The 14,858-nt window shown below is 41.5% G+C and overlaps 2 protein-coding genes across 6 annotated transcripts in view; both read left to right on the plus strand.

Moving 5' to 3' along the window:
* LOC105926893 (zinc finger protein 69 homolog) overlaps positions 1-14,858 on the plus strand; it is a 54,354-nt gene that overhangs the window by 8,126 nt on the left and 31,370 nt on the right. Inside the window, exon 1 of one of the 5 annotated variants that reach the window (XM_036143593.1) lies at positions 11,369-11,735. The exons of 1 other annotated variant lie outside the window; for it this stretch is intronic. In XM_036143593.1, the coding sequence (XP_035999486.1) occupies positions 11,564-11,735 (172 nt within the window). In that variant the 5' untranslated portion in view covers positions 11,369-11,563. Of the gene's footprint in view, positions 1-11,368; positions 11,736-14,858 lie in introns of those variants that run through there. 3 more of the 5 variants (XM_036143591.1, XM_036143594.1, XM_036143596.1) reach the window with 3 other exon arrangements.
* LOC118556497 (zinc finger protein 69 homolog) lies at positions 28-8,354 on the plus strand. The gene is made up of 2 exons (XM_036143625.1): positions 28-307; positions 6,163-8,354. The coding sequence occupies exons 1-2, from the start codon at positions 136-138 to the stop codon at positions 7,272-7,274; spliced, it is 1,284 nt and encodes a 427-aa protein (XP_035999518.1). The 5' UTR covers positions 28-135; the 3' UTR covers positions 7,275-8,354.

The following is a 14,858-nucleotide window of genomic DNA, read 5'->3' on the forward strand; positions in this document are numbered from 1 at the left end:
CCAGCAGGTGGCGATAATGAGCCGAGACGTTTCTTTCTGGTCTCCATCAAACCCGGAAGCAGACTGTCTGGTTCTGTTAGCAGAGTTAGCTTTGTTGTGTCTTCTGAGCTGATTGTTTGTGTCTCTGCAGCAACAATGTCTTCATCTCAGTCTCTGAGAGAGTTTATCAGGGAGCGACTGACCGCTGCTGCTGAAGAAATATTCACAGAGTTTGATAAAACCATCGTCCACTACGAGGAAGAGCTGGACCGTCAGCGCAGACTGCTGGAAATCAGCTTGAAACCCCAAATAAACCTGCAGAGAATAGGTATGAACCACCAGAGGTACTGATGTTGGTTTACTGATAACAGAGCTGCTGGAAAAGAAAAAATTAACTACGAGGTTTAATATAAATCTTTAATTAAATCAAGCAGCACATCATTTTCTGTATCATATTCTCTTTTTATTAAAACATATATGTGTGTGTGTGTGTGTGTGTTTGAGTTGGAAACGGTCTGATTTGACAACAGTGCAGTGCTGTGTCCATTCAATTACCTCAAAAGTCGAGCATAAGCATAAACAGACATTGATAAACATGAGCACTGATGTCAGGCTGAACACTGACTGAACTAAAAATAAATGCTAGGAGACAGTTGCGGCTGTTGCTAAAAAAACTGAGGGGGGGCGCACACAAACAAACAAATGAAAAACAAACAAAACAAATCTTAAAAAATAGCACTATTTGAACATGAATTTTGCCCTCCTTTCCTTCTGCCCTGCAAATTTCTCAATTATATTCTTGTTAAAGTCAGTCATCTCTGTGACTAGTCTTTTCTCCATCGACAACATGGCCAATGCATTCAGCCTGTCCTGAGTCATTGAGTTTCTCAGAAAAGTCTTGATTCTTTTCAGAGTTGAAAAGCACCTTTCAGCTTCTGCTGTGGTCATGGGTGTGGTGATGAGGATCTTCAAGAGCGTGACAGTTTCTGAAAAGACTTCTTCTAGATTGTTTTCCTGATTTTAATAACATTTGCTGCCATTTTTTAAGGCTGTGTTATGAAATGTGTTACAGCATTTTTGTGGGACAAGATTATACAAAATTCTGTAACCAAATGTTTTATTCCCCATTACCCATAAACTTCAGTACAACTTAAATAATAAAATATCTTGCTGACAAACATTATATCAACATACCTACAAAGCATAGACACAACTAAAGGTATTTCTAACTACAAAGCACATCTTCCTGATATATTAAATAACATTACTATAAACCACTGTAACAGTGATTTTCCACAACAACTCACCTCTGCAGCAATCCTTTCATGGTCTTCTACACTGAGTATCCAACGCTTCTTCACTGGCTGACTACCTACACTGCTTTCTCCAACCATGGAGTGGAGAGATCACTTGCCTGCTGCTGAATCCGGTCCAAGCTCCTTTATCCTGTTTTTTTCTTCTTCAAGTGAACGCTTTGTAAAAGCATTTTTTTGTAAAGACAAAACAGAATTTTCTCTCATTTTGAAACTACTCCACTTTGCAAACATAAACGTGAATGAACCTAACGAACTGCAGCTGCGCTAATGAGTCGAATCGGGGATTGTCTTCTTCTTCTTCTTCTGATTTTTACTGGCGGGTGACATCTAACGTTAAGATGTATTATCGCCATCTACTATGCTGGAGTGTGGACCAGAGTGTCTCCCTTTAAATTAAATCCTTACATACAACCCTGTTTCCTTTAAAAAAAGTATAACTGCTTTATTTATTTTATGTTTAACTAATATTTTATTAAGATCTATTCTCCCTATATCATATTTGGTAATTTCTTGTTTTTCGGGGATTGTCCAATCACACAATGTTTTAAAAAAAATTAGCCAGTACTGACACTCTACCAGTAATGACACAACAGAATGGGTGTGTCCGGGACGCAGAGCGCAGCGCCCTGTGGAAAACCTTAAATAACCAATAGGGGGTTTTCAGGTGACGTCACGCTCACGTGACTACTCAGCGCGTCCGCCATATTGGGTGGCAGTCGTTTCGCACTGTTGACCCTGCATTGTATGACGCCTTAGGCAGTATTGAAAGTGAACAATGGGGAAAACGTGTTTAATGGTTGGTTGCACGGCCCGTGGAGGTGGAGATCAACGCTCTTTCTATCGCCTACCAGCCGTAATAGTAAATCAGTGTGAATAAACAAAACAGCTATCTGAACAACGCCGTCACCTATGGCTGACACGGATATCCAGGTCCGATTTGGACGGTGTTAAGCTGGAATACGCCAGAGTCTGCGGTGCTCACTTTGTCACAGGTAATTAACTGTTAAGTATTTAAAACATGTAAGAATATATTAATAATAGGGCTTGGGCGTCATGTTGACTGCCTCCGCCGCCGCTACTCAGACTACTGCCTATGACTACCGCGTACTGTACTCCCTCTTAGCCGTGTTTTAATTTGATTAATTTCACCTTAACTTGATTTCAACCATGGTAAACCGTTGCTGTGTTGTGGGCTGTAACAGTGCAACACATGATCGCCGTGGGAAAAACATAGAAAATGGGTTAACTTTCCACCGCTTTCCTGCCTGGCGGCGCAACCACGGAGTCGTCGGCTCGCTTGGATTGCGGCTTTAAGACGACCGAACATAACTTTCCACAGTATCCCGATAGAGAGTGTGTTCTAAACCTTTGAAACACATAGCAGCTAGTTAAAAGTACATTACATGCGTGAGTGGTTGTTAGCACTGACGGTTAGCAGGTGCCAGAGCCCGTCTGAGCGCAGCTTACCTTTGTACGAGTTACTGTGTTCCCGTTGTTTGCTGGCTTTATGATCTGAAGCTCCTGAACCCATCCATTCGTAAACTGCACATGAGACTCCAAGGACTTGTAGCTTCAGAACTGTTCTGAAGTATAGGCGCTCACACCGCAAACTAGGTAGCCGAAGGTGTCTGATATGCAAAGTGACGTCTTTAACCCGGAAGCAGCGCGGGTTAAAAACTGTAAATACAACTGAATTTTGCACTGGTCATTGTTCTGCTTAAATAATTAAAGCCGCTAGCGGCGTCGATCGGCCCTGCAGCCAAGCGCCTTCGCGCACCGCCGGCCGCCGGCCGTCAGCCATCGCAGAAGCTGTCACGCATTTGCGTCGGATTGTTTACATTTTTACCATCTTATTAAAACTCACCCGTCCACGTATGATGGCAATTTCCTTCATGTACATAACTTCTACATCTCGTACCCAACCAGATGTGAACTGGTTGTGAGCCTCTAGATCCTTGTAAGCTCTCATTTCCTCAAGAGTGTGCAGAGGGTTTTCACTGAACACCAGGTAATGCACTATGTCGCCGTGCTCTACATTTGGCCAATCATCTGGATTAGTGCTAAACAAGGCACCGCGGAGGGCATAGGGGTCCATATGGTCGATCACGGAACATTTCCTCAGATATACGTCCTTATCTGGTGGCTCTAGCGTGCTGGCGTACTTATCCATTCGCGATATGATATGATAATATGCCACCCAAGATGGCGGACCGGAAGCTGGCCAGTGACGTCACTGAAAACCCCCTATTAAAAGTCAGCCTCAGATCACGTGCTTGCCCGAGTTGTTGCGCCTACAATCACTCTCATTAGAACGGCGCCCTGCACATAGGATAGGAAGTGTGCACAATGTGAGCAATTAAATAGAATTATGTATTTACTATTTTAATAAATTCTAACATGTCTATTGGACACACAGTATGAATAAATACATTTCTAAGTACTTTGCAGTTCAGAAATAATTTATTATCTAAACAATTTAAAGGGGGCGGCGCCCAAGCGCCCCCTACTGGCCAGCCGTCACTGCTAGGAGAGGTAACTACAGCACCTAAGGAGCAGAAGAATCAGAACAAAGCAGTGTTCCCTTCTGCCTGCAATAAATCCAAGTCTGCTCCTGGTCCTCCCTAGCTGCCGGAGCTAATCTTCCCAGCATGGATGTTTACTCCAGCGTTGACTTCAATGCGGATGTTTCCAACAGAAATTAATTAGAGGTGTCCCGATACCAGTTTTTCCCAACCGAGTACAACTACGATTACTTCGGTTTAGATACTTGCCGATTTCAAGTACAGATACTCAGCACTTATGTATTGAGACTTAAAGATCACACATAACGTACCGTATTTTTCAGACCACAAGGCGCACCGGACTATAAGGCGCACAGTGAATTAACATGTTTTTGTGCGTCTTTGTCCACATATAAGGTGCACCGGATTATAAGGCTCACTAAATATTCTTCCCAAGTGTGTAATATCACTCCGCCCCTTCACGTACACAGCTCTCTCCTGAGATAGCGAGAGAGCTAGCCGTCTGTCGGGAGGACAGAGTAGTTGGACTACACTTCCCCGTTTCTAACATAAGGCCAAAATAAACATAACTTTTATATTTAATTAACTTACTAGGTTTATTGTCGCTAGTGTGTACTCCATGCGCAGGGCTGCCTAAAGGCTCCCACATAGTTGCGCATACTCTGCGCATACTGTGAGCTTGATGGATTCAATGCTGACTCCCTGGACGTTTTACCCTTCATTGTCGAGCGTACTGTTGTCTACATTTATTGTGGCAAATTCCTACAATTCCCACACTTTCTGCCAGTGGGACGAAGCAGCAGAATGGATGGTAAATGTGTGATTAGCTAGCTGAGGACCTAGAGCCATTTCTTTTCCAGCAGGCTCCCACCTGTCAGTGAGAGCAGAGAGGGACTGTGATGCCACGTGTCCTTGCGACTGCCTGCTTGGAGCAGCTTAGTGTATTAAGCGCTGTGTCACATATAAAACAGTTTGGCGTAAAGACTTGTTGCTGCCGAGAAGTTTATGGTGTGAAACCACATATAAAAAATTGAGCTCTGCATGTAGTACCTGTATGCCCGCCTTGAGTACATCTCGAGTAGACTCTGCGGAGTGAACTACGCCCGAGAATGTGGGGGCCTCTATATGAATGCACTTCTAGCTTCAACAGTACAGTCAGGCAGTCTTGTAGACAGCTCAGGGGTTCAATCAGGTAGTGACACAATGTTCTTTAATGCTCTGAATATCCATTGAGAGGAGCAGCTTTGTTGCTAACCAAAGTCATACTTACACAGTTTAACAGTTTTTTGAGCAAACTGTTCCACATAAAATTGGTCAGTAAGCACAACAGTAATCATATGTAAGATGCACCGGATCATAAGGCGCACCAGCAATTCTTGACAAAATATAAGGATTTTAAATGAGTTTTGTAGTCCGAAAAATACGGTAACAATATAATTTACCAATTTACCCCCTCACCTTTGTGATTAAGAGGCTGGCACCATGCTACACTGTACCGTACAAAACAACTCCGTACCGTCTACCACCACAAGTAAACCCTCAACCTATGGGAAACACGGTGAATTCTTACCAAACAGATGCAATAGCAGCATCTACGTGTGGGTCCTCCTGCACTGCCATGCTTATGTTGGTTTAGCTGTGGACTCGGCAGCTCTTGCTTTGGTCACAGCTGGTATGTCCCGCCTTAAACCGTGATGCTGCAACGTGATTGGCCCGAACCGTTTTTGGTTCGGACACAAGTGGTTGAAGCAGGAGCAGTAAAAGATAGATTCTCGTGTGTTTGTGAGCTCACAAATGCCGCAAGCAATGTTAGCTCTCCTAAGCTCTGCTCTCTACAACATTACTCTGATGACTCAGTACTCTCCTTATGTGTTCTCTCATATTCTGTTTGGCTGATTTTCTTTTTCGTGGAGGGTGATTTTCAGTATTAAAACTTTGTCTGGTCAGATCATTGATCACAAGAGTCAACCTTTTTCTCAAAATATTGCTTATTGGTTGTTGGCCTGTCTTCATATTGACTTTACCAGGTCTATCCACAGTATAGCATCCTACAGTTCTTCCATTATAAGACTTCAGTAACTATGAGAAATGTTTAAACATGTCTTGGTAGCTGAGGTCAAGTTCATCCTATTGACACCTATAAGAGGTGTTCCTTTTAAACATCAGCTGCTAAAAGTAACCCTTCTTGTAAAACAAAAACTTGTCCTTAATTTTATTCCTCTAAACATGAACATATGTGTGGTTACTTAGACATTGTATAATTAGTTAAAATAGAAAACATGAATTATTATTGTTTTATGCTCATGTAAATCAATATGATTTTTGTTTTTCTTCTCTCTGTTCAGTTCTCCCACAGCATTATGTTTGGAAAGAGGAAGAAGTTCCCACTGACCATCACTTCAGCAACCTAGAGAGTAACTCCAGTTTGGACCAAGAGGAGTCACATCCTTTTTGCACAAAGGAGGAACTGGGGAAACCTGAACCTCAACAGAAGAAAGAAAGCCGGGCCAAACTTGAAACACCACAAATAATGGAGGACCAGGTAGACCCAGAACATCCAGCAATTAAGACCGAGCAGGAGGAACTTTATATTAGTCTGGAGAAAGAGCAGGTTGAACAACAGCAGTCAATTAATTCCTTTACACTAGTCACTGTTTGTGAGGAAACGGACCACAGGGAACTAGAATCATACAAGGACCAACTCATCGCTCAGCTTTCCAATATGTCTGAGGAACAAAATCAACAAAGGAGCGACCTTGAAGATTCAGGATCAAGTAGCAATGAAGAAAATAAGAGTTTTCAGCAAATCCAAGGTGATGTTGAGGATGTAGACAATACAGAAGTGGAAAGACAGGAGACAGTGCACATAAATGACAGCATTTCAGCTTGTAAAATTTGTGGTAAAAGTTTTTCTAAGAGGTATTTGACTGAACACATGAGAATTCACAGAGGCGATAAACCTTTCTCATGTGTGACTTGTGGAAAAAAATTCAGCTATAAAGCAGGTTTACGCCAACACACAAGAACTCATACAGGTGAGAAGCCTTTTTGCTGTGCGACTTGTGGAACACGTTTTTATCGCAGAAGTAGTTTGGCTGATCACAAGAAAACTCACTCAGGTGAGAAACCATTCTCATGTTTGACCTGTGGAAAAACTTTTAGCCTGAAAAGAAGTTTATCTCGGCACATAAGAAATCATACAGGTGAGAAGCCTTTCTCATGCTTAACTTGTGGAAGAAGATTCAGCGATAGACCAAGTTTATCTCGGCACATAAAGATTCATACGGGTGAGAAGCCTTTTTCCTGTTTGACTTGTGGAAAACGATTTAATCGCAAAAGTAATTTGACTAATCATATGAAAACATACAGATGTAAGCAAGTGAAATCTGATACTCTCAAGTGTGGGGGTATTTCAATAATGCCAGATGGAAAGTTGAGCATCGTAGATAATCATTAAATAGGTTTTGATATGACTTGTGCATGAGCTCGTAATACATTTAGTGCAGTTTTCTTATTTAACCTGGTAAGCCAGACTGATGATGTGGAGCACTCTATGTTCTTCACATTATCACTCTGGGACTGCTTCTATCGGATCTGTTTGGGTAAAGGAGGGACATTGGTTGGTTTTAGCCAATCACGGTAAAATGAAAATGTTAGCAGCTGGTGGCATGAGAAACCACAACAAGGTAAGCTAGTGAAGGAAGGGTTAGGGTTACTTCATGCTATTCTCCTTCAAAGAAGTCGTGGATTCTTACAAACCAGATGTGATAGCAGCAGCTACGCGTTTGTCTTCCTGTGCTGCCATGTTCATGTTGGTTCAGCTGTGGGCTCGGCAGCTCTCATTGTCACAGCTGGAATGTCCCGCCTTAAACCATAATACTACAACCGACTTTGGTTCTGTCACAAACGGTTGAAGCGGGAGCGGTACAAGATGAATTCTTGTGTGTTTATGAATGCACAAATACCGCGAGGATTCATCTTGCAGGCAAGGTTAATGTTTTGGTCCATGCTCCTCCATGAGCAGCCCTGTTTGAAGATCAGTAAGGTTACGTCTTATTAGTTTGCTGCTAGAACTTTAAGACATTGTTGTCCTCTGGCTACAGGAACATAATTGTTTCTTTTGAACATTTTACAATTATTTTATTGGTCTGTGTTTTATCTGCTCTCTGCCCAGCTCTCCCTCTTCAAGGACACCAGTCTTGTTTTTTCTGTTCTAGTAGATTTAAAAAGAAATCTTCCGATCATTTGATTAAAGCCATAGATCACAGAAATTAAAAAGTAGGCAAACAGTTTCATTGTACAAAGGTCTTAAGAAAAGAGAACATAAAAACCAAAGCATTATGAGCAGTACAAACCGTTTCTTTACATACTGTATATGATATAAAATGACAGTTATAGTTTGCTGTTTATTAAGTGAACTTGATTATGATGGAAGCATTGGAAATTAATGTAAAATTCCTTGTTTGTACCCAGAAACGTGGCTAATAAAGTGGATTCTGAAATAAAAAATTTTTCCTCACTGTTTGATATTTATTCAGACTAAATGTTTCCTGTTTTTGGTCAGGGAGAATTAGTAAGTTTTTTGTTTCTATTTGCTAAATGTTTGAACAATGAATTATATAATTTCTTGTTTCAAATTAAGAGGTTCTCATAATTTTTTGTCATGTTGGGTAGAACTTCAAAATTATATTACTTGGATAAATCCTTTTGGGTGTTGATATAGTTTTTGTGTAATTTTACTTATTCCTCTTGGACCCTGTTTCACAAAGGAAGCTGTTACCCCTAATCAAATTATAACAACAAATTACTATGCGAGACAACCCTGCTCGCTAGCAGGGTTGTTTGGGCTAACTTTGGGTTTTTCCTATTTTTTTAGCTAAGATCTGAACAAGGAATCCAGGTGATGCTCTCAGTTCAGAACAAATTCTTTGTGCTGCACTTCATTTTTATGCCAACGGCAGCATTTTAGATAGCATAGGTGACAAAGAAAAATCTTTCGACGGTACGTGTTTGTTGCTCTGTCCAGAATGTTACTGTTGCATTCAGTTACCATAGCATGGTGTTCTATAATCAGACTCACAAGACTAATACAACTACACAGAATTGCAGATATAAGTGAAACCAATAATTTATTCGAATTTTGATGAAGCACTAATTTTCCATTGTTATATTTTAGGTTTCCCAGACATAATTAGGTGCATAGTGGCACACACATTCCTATCACTTTTCCTTCACTAAATAGAGGAATTTGTGAAAATGACAATATGATTTTAGACAAGCTTGGTGTAAATTGATCCCATGACCTGAAAGCTATTGAAGAAATATGGTGAATTCTGATAATAAAAAATTATAAAAAAAATAGAAAAAGCTTTAAAATGGAATAAAAAGGAGTCTATCTCATCTGTCCTTTTTGAGGTGGGCAGATTCTGAGATCTGAGTGTCTGATAACAGCGGGATGATTGATTTTTAAGTCCATTTTCTGCAATTAGCTCTATAATAAATAGGCCTGTAATAATGCATTCATATTTTTTTTCTTAGTATTAACTGTAATTCGACACGGATTCGGCGGGTTTCTTCCTAGAGTTTGATCCGTTGTGAGAGGAGAGAGGACTAACCTGACTCTCGCCAGCTGTATGTTGCTCCGCCTAGCTTTACTCACATACACCTGGGACATCTCCCATAGAGAGTGATTTCTCCACCCAATTTTATTGTCTGGCCAATCAGGACGCAGGGGTGGAGTTTCATGGATGTGACGTAGTGGAGAAGCGACCGTGAGATTCCAACAACAATGGCGGCTCGCATCGAGGATGCAAGCGTTAACATTGATGCTGCTATTTCAATAAAGGCAATTCTTATGGAGATGTCCCAGATGTATGTGAGTGAAGCTAGGCGGAGCGACATACAGCTGGCGAGAGTCAGGTTAGGAGAGGACAGCCTCCCCTGCCTTTCTGCTAATACTATTTTCTTTCCGCTCATTTTGAGTCCTCAACATTTCAACCAACGTTTCAACTGTTTTACGCTGGGTTTCTCGATTGAAGCAGGATGAAATGAAGCTCATGGGACGTCGCGGTCTCCCAAAATGATTAGTATTGCAGACAGTTGTTGGCAATTTAAAGGCATACTATGCAACATTTTTCAGCTAATTAATGTGTTCCATACCGTTTTGGATGATTAAATGAGTCATTTCAGGTCGAACTAAGGTTTTCTCGGCCGCCCTGGTGGTCTGTGGGGGAGATACCGCACTTGCAATTGCAGGAGCAGTCGGCCCGCAGTCACAGGCTCAGTAGTCTCGTGTGCATCGCGAGAGTCGGTCTTGCTTTACGGGGAGAACTGCTACACGCCCGCAGTGAAAGGTGTGCTCGTTGGTAGCGCAGTGGCGATATTTGTGCAGTTATCATGGCGGAACCAGCGAGAAAACAGCGAAAGCCCATGTTGGAGCAGGCAAGAAAGAGGAAAAGGGCTCTGGACAGAGAGAGGAGTCGTACACGGTTGAACATAGAAGGCTGCAAGGCTGACGCGGACCTCGCGTTTCTGCTGATGCGATTGTAAGTAACATTGTAGGGTTTCCCTCACGCTACCGCCTCGCCGACATTCCAAAAAAATAATAATAAAAAAACAAAACTAACTCGATATGCGCGCCGCTCCGCTCAGCGGTGCAAAGTTTGTCTCCCCCCCGCTCCGCTCCACTCAACCGCTCAGCGGCGCAAAGTTTGTCTCCCCCCCCCCCCCCCCCCCCCCCTCCGCCGGTCGTCCCAGATTCCTAGGGGAAACACTGCATTGGAATGGTTTCTCTCTCTCTGTGTGCATGTCCATACTTTCACTGTGTTAGTCATTGTTTGTACTGCCGTTTTTTCGACTTTTGTATTCGTTGTGTTCGCCTGTCTGCTAAGCTCAAAACAACCGCGCCTGGCTTGACGGACAAACCAGGAGAACAGCTGAGCATATTTACGACAGTGCACTTTTACTTTCGCCCTCTGGGGAGAGCCTCGCTGGAAAATCAACCCCGGTTGCATAGTATACCTTTAATATTGAAGCGCCTGCTACCATGATAGCATATAGGCTATCATGGTAGCAGGCGCTTCAATATTAAGGCTGACGCGGACCTCGCGTTTCTGCGCTGATGCGATTGTAAGTAACATTGTAGGGTTTCCCTCACGCTACGGCCTGGCCAACATTCCAAAAAAAAAAAAAAAAAAAAAAAAAAAAAAAACTAACTCCATATGCCGCGCAAAGCTTGTCTCCCCCGCTCTGCCGGTCGCGCAAAGCTTGTCTCCCCCGGTAAGCAAATTCCTAGGAGAAACAATGCATTGGAATGGTTCATCTCTTTCTGTGTGCATGTTCATACTTTCACTGTGTTAGTAGATATGGTGATTCGTTGCGTTCGCCTGTCTGCTAAGCTCAAAACAACCACGCCTGGCTTGACGGAGAAACCAGTAGAACAGCTGAGCATATTTACTACAGTGCACTTTTACTTTCGCCCTCTGGGGGGAGCCTCGCTGGAAAATCAACCCCGGTTGCATAGTATACCTTTAATTTGCACTCTTCCTGTCCGAGCAGCCGAGAAACTCAACAACATTTTGTCTGTGAATCGGGCTTCTATTATACATCTGTCCAGCAGGTGGCGATAATGAACCTAGACGTTTCCATCTTGTCTCCATTAAACGCAGAAGCAGACTGTCTGGGTCTGTTAGCAGAGTTAGCTTCGTTGTGTCTTCTGAGCTGAGTGTTTGTGTCTCTGCAGCAACAATGTCTTCATCTCAGTCTCTGAGAGAGTTTATCAGGGAGCGACTGACCGCTGCTGCTGAAGAAATATTCACAGAGTTTGATAAAACCATCGTCCACTACGAGGAAGAGCTGGACCGTCAGCGCAGACTGCTGGAAATCTGCTACAAACCCCAGATAAACCTGCAGAGAATAGGTATGAACCACCAGAGGTACTGATGTTGGTTTACTGATCACAGAGCTGCTGGTAAAAAATGAACATGCCTGAAAAAAATTAAGAATTAACGTCGCAAGCTTAATATAAATAGTTTAATTATTTTGAAAGAAAATAAATTATATATATATATATATATATATATATATATATATAATATATGTGTGTGTGTGTGTTTTCAATCGAATAAAAACAACCATAGCTGGTTGTCTATAACTGGAACTTGCCTGGTTGTATATTTCAGCTTGATTTGTTTCATTCATTGATTGATTCATTCATTCATTCATTTAACTTATTAATGACCACAGGTTGGTTGAATATGTTTCCGGTACAGCATGACATGCTCACGTCACTGTGTCAACACACAACAGTACAATAAATAGACAAATACACATAACATCAGTTAGTGGCATGATTTAATGGCCCTACGGCCATTGGGAAAAAGCTGTTTTTGAATCTGACTGCTTTGGCTGGCAGGCAGCATCTTCCAGAAGGCAACAGTCTGAACAGGTGATATGCATGGTGAGAGGTGATTTTTACTGCCTGTTGGGTCATGTGTCTATGATAGTGTGTTAATGGAAGTGAGGGTATGGCCTATGATTTTAGATGATTTGTCTATTATATGTTGTAATTTTTTGCATGATATGGAGTCCAAATTTCCATACCAGACTATCACAGATGAGGTGAGTATACTTTGAATGATGCAGGATGTTGTGCCTGACTGAATTGTTGAGTTGCATGAGAAAAAAAAAACTTTTATTGGATTTTCTGTAGGTATGATCTGAAGTGTGTTACAGGTGTGTGTATCTAGGAATTTGAATGACTCAGTGATAGAGATGGGCTGAGTACAAATGTTGAAGGGGGGCAGTTGTGAGTGTGTGAGCATGAGAAGTCGACTATGAATTCCTGTGTTTTTAATGTATTATGCTGTAAATTATTGTTTTTGCACCAAGTTACTACTTGGGCAACCTGTTCACGGTAGTGATCGTCATTATTTTTGGTGGTTAAACCAATTATTGTAGTGTCATCTGCATATTTCGGGATGGAGACTGAGCTGTGGGTGGATGTGAGAGTGTTTTTATAGATGGAGAAAAGCCAGGGAGGAAGAACATAACCCCTTAGGGGCACTTATGCTGAGAGTGAGAGGTTGGAACAGGAGGCTACACATCCTGACTCTCTGTATCCTACATGACAGAAAGTTATGGATCCAGTGTGGAGAGTGGTACCAATGTCCATGTCCGTGAGTTTATTGAAGATGTTGACCAGGTTGATTGTGTTAAAAGCAGAGCTGAAGTCAATGAATAATATCCGGGTGTAGGTGTGGAAGGTTTCTAGATACACATATGCTCTACGGTGTCAAAGTCCAGGAAGAGGTCAATGTTGCCGTCAGGACACAGAAAGGAGTAATCAATTAGATCTAATGCAAGTCAGATATTATTGGAGATATGTCTTTTTCTCATAAAACCCGATTGAGTCTCATAAATATGTGAGTCCAAAACATGTTTAAGCCATTAAGCAAGAATGGAAGCAACATTTTCGTAGAAAATGGGACGCCAATTATCAGTAAACAAAGGGTCCGTTTTAGCTTTTGGGATCAGCTTTATAAGGCCTTGTGTTAGTGTTGTAGGTAGAGTTTCTTGTATGCTTTCTAAAATTACCTAAAAATGGTGCTACATCTACAAATGCCTGATAAAATTCTGCAGATAGGCCATCGACTCCTGGTGATTTGTTAATTTTGAGATGTCCAATTGCGTAGGTGACCTCCTGTAAAGTTATTGTACTATCAAACTGTCTTTGTCATCTTCAGCATTTGAGTTAAATTACTACTCAGAGAGCTGGAAAATAAAGATAGTGATTGATGACAATATATAGTTTTATAAAGATTGCTTTAAAAGCTGGAGCCGAAAGTTGCTATTCTTTTTGGATCATCAATTAGTTTATCATTGATATTGAGACGTTAGATTAGGAGGAGGCAGGTCTGGATCCACAACAGAAAGAAGATGGTTATTTGCCATGCAGTAGTCATGCTGGTTATGTAAAAGTGGGTTATTCTGTGCAGTTGATGATTCCATGCGGCTTTAGTGCAGAGCTAGCTAAATCACAGCTAAGCTAGCTTTCTGCTAAGGTTCAATTGTCCGCGTGCCTCATTATATGATGACAAAACTCCTTGTTACAATGCCTCTATACCTATAGTAAAGTCTGCTGATCAATGTTATAAGTTACCTCAAGTAGAGAGTATAGTTGGGGGTAAGTTTCACTAAGTAGTAGAATCTTTGGTGTTCAGCTTCTGTAAGGCTGCTTGTTTACTCCGCCATCTTGCGTGACGTGCCACCACATCCTTTTAGTTTTTGTCAGGTTGAACGTAGACACATAGTCAATGTGTGCACACTTCTTTTATTGAAGGTTTAATGAGTGTAGTGTGAGAATGCAGCTTTAATTATCCATTAATGCTCACGCATTGACTTGTTCAGCTGTTCTCTGCCACTAACTTTAGCTTTTGTCAGTAATAATGGCATTCTTTCTTTTTGTTAATTATGTCTTGATATTCTCCATATTTTGTCATTACGATTTCTAATTCACATTAAAGAAAATATAATCTATCTCCTAGATGCGAGTTTAATTACAGAAAAATACAGAAACTTTCACAATTAACCCGGACCTCTAATGTGGCAGGACAAAATTACCCAGGAGTGGTGGCCAAGTGGTTAGAGTTTATGTTCTGGGAAGGCTGCAAGTACCTTGTTCGGACCCCGCAGACCACCACTATGGGTCCCTGAGCAAGATCCTTATCCCTAGTGTTAAGGGATGTAAAGTTAGTCAATGTCAGCTTCTGCTATTGAGAACATCAACAGCAGAAGCTGTTTGCCCTCACTTGTTCACAGGCTCAACACCAAATATTTAGAAAAAGTGGTTTGGAAAAACAGTTCTTGCTCCCTGGGTGCTGTAAGCTGCTTACTGTATCCCTAAGGATGGGTTAAATGCACAAGATAAATTTAATTTCAATGCACAATTTTAATGACAAAGCTGTCTTTCTATAATTTTATCCGGAAGTATTTTGTCTTTGTATTAGATTAGATTTTAGAAGAGCGTGAAGTTTAAATCAGA

This window comes from Fundulus heteroclitus, chromosome 12 (genome assembly GCF_011125445.2).
Source record: "Fundulus heteroclitus isolate FHET01 chromosome 12, MU-UCD_Fhet_4.1, whole genome shotgun sequence".
NCBI lineage: Eukaryota > Metazoa > Chordata > Actinopteri > Cyprinodontiformes > Fundulidae > Fundulus > Fundulus heteroclitus.